Genomic DNA, 6,151 nt, shown 5'->3' with positions numbered 1-6,151 from the left:
GACCATGTATCTTCTGGCCACCCCATACCTGAAGCCACTTTTTCAAAGTTATCAAAAAACTCATCTGGAACTACTTCTGTAAACTTTGGAATTAACTTCTGCACTCTTACTACATCAAACACAGGCTCTTGAGTACCTTGGATAGGGTTAGACAGTGTCACAGGTAACTTGGAGCGAGCTTCTATCAATTTAATCTCTTTCATATCTTGTTTTTTCTCTTTCCTCTTTTGCTCTTTCTCTTTCTTCTTCTACTGCTTTTTCTTCTCTTTCTTTTCTTTCTCTTTTCTCTCTTGCCTCTCTTTATTCTTCTGCTTCTCTCTCTCTTTTCTCTCTGTCTTCTCTTTCTCTTTCTGCCAGCATTCTCAGCTTAATCAAACTTTCTTCTCTTTCCTCTTTCTTTTTCTGCTTGCATTTTCAGCTTAACCAAGCTTTCTCCCGCTTCTATGCATCTAAGCTCTACTTCTGCATCATTTTTTCTTTTGCTCTTGCTTATCTATAAATTTGGCCTCAGTTGCATTCAACAATTCTTGTGCCTCTCCAAACTCTTCATCTATTTTACCAGAGTCCATCAATGCTTGGATTGCAATACATCTGATATGTGCCGTAATCATACCACTAGACACATTAACCACCCCCTCCCCCCTTGCCACTGCTAAAGCAGTCCATTGTGCCTTAGTCAGGTTGGCTTTATGTAATCTTGGATGGATGGAGCTGCTAAAAACATATGAACATTGAACATTGCTATCAGCCCAGCAGAGTTCCAGAAGACTGCCTCTTAAGGAAACAAATTGCCATCTAGTGTGATGCTTATCTATGGGACCATTCTTAAACTATTGGAATCCTGTTTGAAAGGTAACCTGTGTTTTTATGGACTTTATTCATTGATCTGAGTATCATGCCAAGGATCTTGACTTTTCATTTTCATTTTTCCCTTGAAGTTCAAGATCCCAAGTACTGTATATTATTAATAAACATGTAATTCTCCACAGATCGACAAACTGCCTGTTCAAAGCAAGCATGCATGTCGTAAGCCTGGTTGAAAAGGGTTGTGGAAACTGGGGAGCACAAGTATCCTCTCATCCAGTGAAGGTATCCTGCATCTGCCTCCTCCTGGTCTCACTCTTCTCTGTTGGGCTGTTCAAGATCAACCAAGAATTACGTCCATATAGGTTATGGATCTCTCACCAATCTGAATTTGCAAAGGTAGGTAATATCACAGAGCCTTAAATTTTAATGTGCTGCAGTAGGTTATATGAAGTTCTTAAAGCCTCTGAGCTTCAGACAGCAACACCTACATTAACTTCCTGTCATAATAAGTAGATATCAAATTGTGTTTATCATATAAGAAGAACATGAAACTGCATTCAAGTGAATCTCTTGGGTAAGGACCTGAACTAACTTTGTTGCTGATATTTTTGACACAAAATATTACAACATATTAAGATTTCAATAAACCATTAAAGCTTCCAATTCACTCTACCTAAAAGTGATCAAAGTGTTACAAAACCCACTGATCAAGAGTGGGTGAGTGCATGTCTCTTGTTTCCAAGAACTGCATTCTTTTTTTACCCTCACACTGTATGGCTCATATGATCGTCGTATTGTAATGAAATGTTTTATCTAAAAAAACAAGGAAAGCTTAAATCCTTAAAAGCTACATTAAAATGTCAAGAATTATAATGATGAAGTAACTATGAAAGGATATCAGAGGAGAATGCTGTAGAAGCCAGATTAAAATCTCCTACAGCAGAGAAGTACAGGAATCAATTAGAGTAGAAGTGTAGAACAGAAACTTTTTCAACTTGATTACTTAAGAAATTTTCCAACAATCCAATTCCACATCCATATTGGTCTTTACTTTGTACCGAATACACTTAGCAAACACAGGTAGCCTGATGCAAAACTCATAATGATAAATATTATTAGGTCCACATTCTATTGATGCAACCTAACTGGAATTCACCTCACATAAATATCTTTCAGGCACTGTAAGTCTAGCTGACATTCCTGTAATATATTCAGCTATTGCCATCCACAGAACAAAAACTATAATATAAAAATGAAAGTATTTTCTATGACACACAAGTCTTCATGTTATAATGTCTGTTCAGCTGTAAAAAATTACTCCTTTCCAGATTAGAAAAAAATAAAAATTATAATGTAGTTCCTAAAGTTATTTGCATTCCAAGTATAACAAAGAACTTGGAAAACTAAAGAAGTGTTGAAGAAAAAGCATGTCAGACAACTAGGGTTCTAACTATGTCACCACCAATAGTATGTTGTTATCCTCACTGCAATAAATAAAACAATGGTATTGTATTTTGAATATTGGAATTGTTAATTTGTTCATAAAACAAAAATTATACTTGCTATAACCCTGATAATAGCACTAAATACACATTTCAGGTAAACGAATGGAAAACTGAGAACTTCCCAAATGAGTATCGTCAGCATGTTGCTCTGTGGGAGGCAGAGAATATCCTAACAGCAAGCGCAATCCAACAAATATGGAAGCTTCACAGGAAAATATTGGACATATCAGTCACAGTGAAGGGAGAAACATTCAAGTGGGATGATATATGTACTCGTGTGCCATCTTTACTTAGTAATGAAAATACTTCTCAGGAATCCCAAACAAGTGATTATGATTATACAGACAAGTTAAATATTACTTGGTCACCCTTAAACTGGACCAGTTATGACTGGCTTGAAATTACAAACACAACAGACATGTGGAATGACTATGATTATGGAGAACAATGGGCGAATGAATCCCCAACCAACATTTACTTGTCTGCAGAGGAAGCACAGATGGTGGAAGCTGTATCTCAAAATACAATACAAACCGTGCAAGAGGATTACAGCCTAATCCTACCAAGAACTGATTACTGTGACCTGCTTGAATCAAAGCCAAGTATCTGCTATGAGACAAGCCTTTTGGAAATTTGGGGTTATAACAATGATGCCATCATTAAGCTCACAGACGAAAAAGTTGTGAAGGACGTCAACGAAGCTTTTATGAGCAATGTCTTTGGCTATCCAACCAAGTTTGATAAATACCTTGGGGGTATCCAGCGGGGTCAGAATAACACCATCATAGCAGCCAGAGCGACAATGCATACTTGGATAACCAAAATACAAAAAAACAAGACAAATGTAGTAGACCTTGGAACTGGAGATATTGTGGATGAGGGAGGGATGGCCTGGGAAATGGCACTTGTAGAAGAGGCAAGGTCATTTGTGGCACCAGGTATGAGATTACATATCCATGCTGCTCACAGCTTTGGAAAAGTCAGTGCTGAAACTATAAAAAATGATATAAAGTGGGTAGTGTGTGGATGGATGGTGCTAGTAATCTATGTACTAGTTACTCTTGGCTGTCCTGGGCCTGCCATTGTGGGCCTTGTATGTATTGCTGCAGCTGTTGCAGCAACTTTTGGTTTGTGCTCAATTATTGGGGTACCATATGGTCCAATCAACTCAGTACTGCCTGTATTACTCATAGCCCTTGGAGTTGATGATATGTATGTTATAGTTGCATCCTGGAAAGCTGCTGGTAACAAAGACTCCTTAAAATCAAAAGCAAGAGATGCACTAAGGCATGCAGGTGTAGCTGTTACTGTCACATCATTAACAGATGCTGTGGCCTTCTTGATTGGAGCAACTACACAGGTTCCTGCTCTTTGCTGGTTTTGTATCTATGCTGCCATTGGGGTGTTTATTGTTTACTGTTTGCAGTGTACTGTATTTGTAGCAGCACTTGCCATTAACCAAAAATACCAAGATTCTAAGAAACCTAACTGTTACAAACTCCCAAGAATTACAAACTGGTCAGTTTCTGGGGCAATGAAAGGGTATGCCACATGTTTAGTAAAAACCCCAGCACAAGTGGCAATAATAATAGTAGCCACCCTTATGTTAGGAGTGGGTGCGTGGGGTGCAATAAGCCTTCGCCAAGAATTTAGTCCTATTTGGTTTTTACCAAGATCCTCTTATTTGTACAATTGGTTTACATTCATGAATTCCCATTTCCCAAATGATGGTGAGCCGGGAAGTGTGTATTTCTCAAATGTCTCACTACCAGATGAAATGCCAGCATTACGGAAATTAGCAGCATCCCTAAGGGACTCACCCTACATTACTCAAGTTAATGCATGGTTTAACATTTTTGATGTTTACATGCTAGAATATAGGAAGTACATCCAGGTTAATTTGACATCTGAAACAATGCATGATGTCCTCAGCCTCTTTTTAAATTCTAAGAGTGGTGCACAATTCAAGAATCATTTTCTGTTTGATGGAGACTTACACTGCAATGAGCCTGCTCCTCAATTTAAAGCTTTCAAAATTGACTTTACATATGCTAGACTAAAGCAAAGATCAGACCAACAAGCAGCAATGAACAGTATTAGAAAAATTGTGGCTGCTGCAAATATATCTGAGTATCATGCAGTATGGGCACATGTATACAGTCAGTGGGAAACAGACTCAACATTAGCAGCTGAACTCTGGCGGAATTTGAGTGTAGTAGTAGTTGTTGTTGCAACCATGACTCTCCTCCTACTGGCAGCATTTCGAGCTGCATTTCTAGTCTTGCTAAGTGTACTTGCCACACTTTTGGATGTGATGGCACTCATGCATATCTGTGGTCTTACTATTGATACAGTCAGCTGCATAGCTTTAGTATTAGCAATAGGAATTTGTGTTGATTATTCAGCTCATGTAGCCCATGCTTTCCTCACTGTGACAGGAAGCAAGAAAGAACGTGTTCTAGATACCATTGCACAAGTAGGACCTGCAGTATTACATGGAGGCACTTCAACACTTGTTGCCTTCCTCCTCCTTGCACCTGCTGATTCACATCTGTTTTTGTCTTTCTTCCAAATCTTTACAAGTGTGTCAGCTTTTGGCCTCTTCCATGGGCTTGTTCTTTTGCCGGTTCTGTTGTCACTCATAGGTCCTGAGCCATACCCCCACCACCTTGAGCAATGCCCTTCCTTGATGAATGTTACAACAAAAATAGACAAGGACCCAAAAGAGACATGCTACAATAAAACTCCAGCTGATGAATCTTTGAAATTACAAAATACAAAAAATGATCATACACAAAGAAATAGCATCGATAAAAAAACAATAGCCAAAGATGTACAAAGGCTTGGAGCACTAAACCACAAAAGGTCAAAGAGCTCCTCCAGAACAATGGACCCTGAGCACCAGTCTGCAGCAATAACAGAATCGGAAAAGTCTTTGCAAAATAGTAAACAAGTAGCAAAAAGGTTAACTATGTGAATACATTTGAATAGTAGATTAAAACAAGACAGTTATGTGCACTAAATTATACTGCTGTAAGTATATTCATCTGACAATCTGGGTGATGCTCTGGTGAACTGTTTCCAAGAGAGAAGTATTTAAGACAAACTTTTTGAGTCACAAGAAACTTCAGTAGTATGTTGAAATAACCATAACAATAAATATCAGGTTTTACTGATGTCTGTATTTTATTTGTGAAGTGACTGAAAAGAAATGTTTGTTGCAGTCAATATGTTACAAAGTGTACAATGATGCAAAAATCTCCCCATTTTAGCTATAAATTTACCTACTTGTACTGAAATTTATAGTATGTAAATAGACCTGTCAAAGAGCACTGTCTATAGTATCAAAGAAAATGTGATAAGGCATTATGTTAAACAATTTGACTAGTCAAGACATATGTTGTTAGAAGTTGATTTCTTTAATACTTCATGTTCTGTGCAATGTTGATAATTAAATATCAACTGTGCAGTTTTAAAGACTGATGTGATATGCCTAAGTGTGTACTGGTTGCTTACCAAAGTGTATTTGATGTAAGAGTAATAATTAGTTGTTCACATTAGTTGTTTATCATTACTGGTTCTGCAGAATAAAAATATGAATTTATAAACATTTCCTCTTTCATTAGTTTCTTATATCTATACCTCTTGAATTTTTCCTTTCACATCATTAATTCAAGACTGAATACAGTACTACAGTATATGACTGGACGAATGGGTTCTATTTGTTTTATACTGTCACAAGAAACTCCATATGAAATGGCAAGACATCTATCAGCAAATACTATATTCCTTTCTACGTATTCTACTTCATTAGACTGGGGAATCAATTACTGTACTTC

At 37.4% G+C, this 6,151-nt stretch overlaps 1 protein-coding gene across 3 annotated transcripts in view; it reads left to right on the top strand.

Moving 5' to 3' along the window:
* Window positions 1-5,922, top strand: part of LOC136843244 (patched-related protein 18-like) — a 46,404-nt gene extending 40,482 nt beyond the window's left edge. For all 3 annotated transcript variants that reach the window (XM_067111358.1, XM_067111357.1, XM_067111356.1), the window contains exons 3-4: window positions 990-1,203; window positions 2,407-5,922. In XM_067111358.1, the coding sequence (XP_066967459.1) occupies window positions 990-1,203; window positions 2,407-5,289 (3,097 nt within the window). In that variant the 3' untranslated portion in view covers window positions 5,290-5,922. The remainder of the gene's footprint in view (window positions 1-989; window positions 1,204-2,406) is intronic.
* Window positions 5,923-6,151: the final 229 nt, after the last annotated feature.

The sequence above is a fragment of the Macrobrachium rosenbergii genome, chromosome 11 (genome assembly GCF_040412425.1).
Source record: "Macrobrachium rosenbergii isolate ZJJX-2024 chromosome 11, ASM4041242v1, whole genome shotgun sequence".
NCBI classification, from domain to species: Eukaryota; Metazoa; Arthropoda; class Malacostraca; order Decapoda; family Palaemonidae; genus Macrobrachium; species Macrobrachium rosenbergii.
Note: the sequence above shows the minus strand (reverse complement) of the source record. Positions and strands in the feature narration are given on the sequence as shown.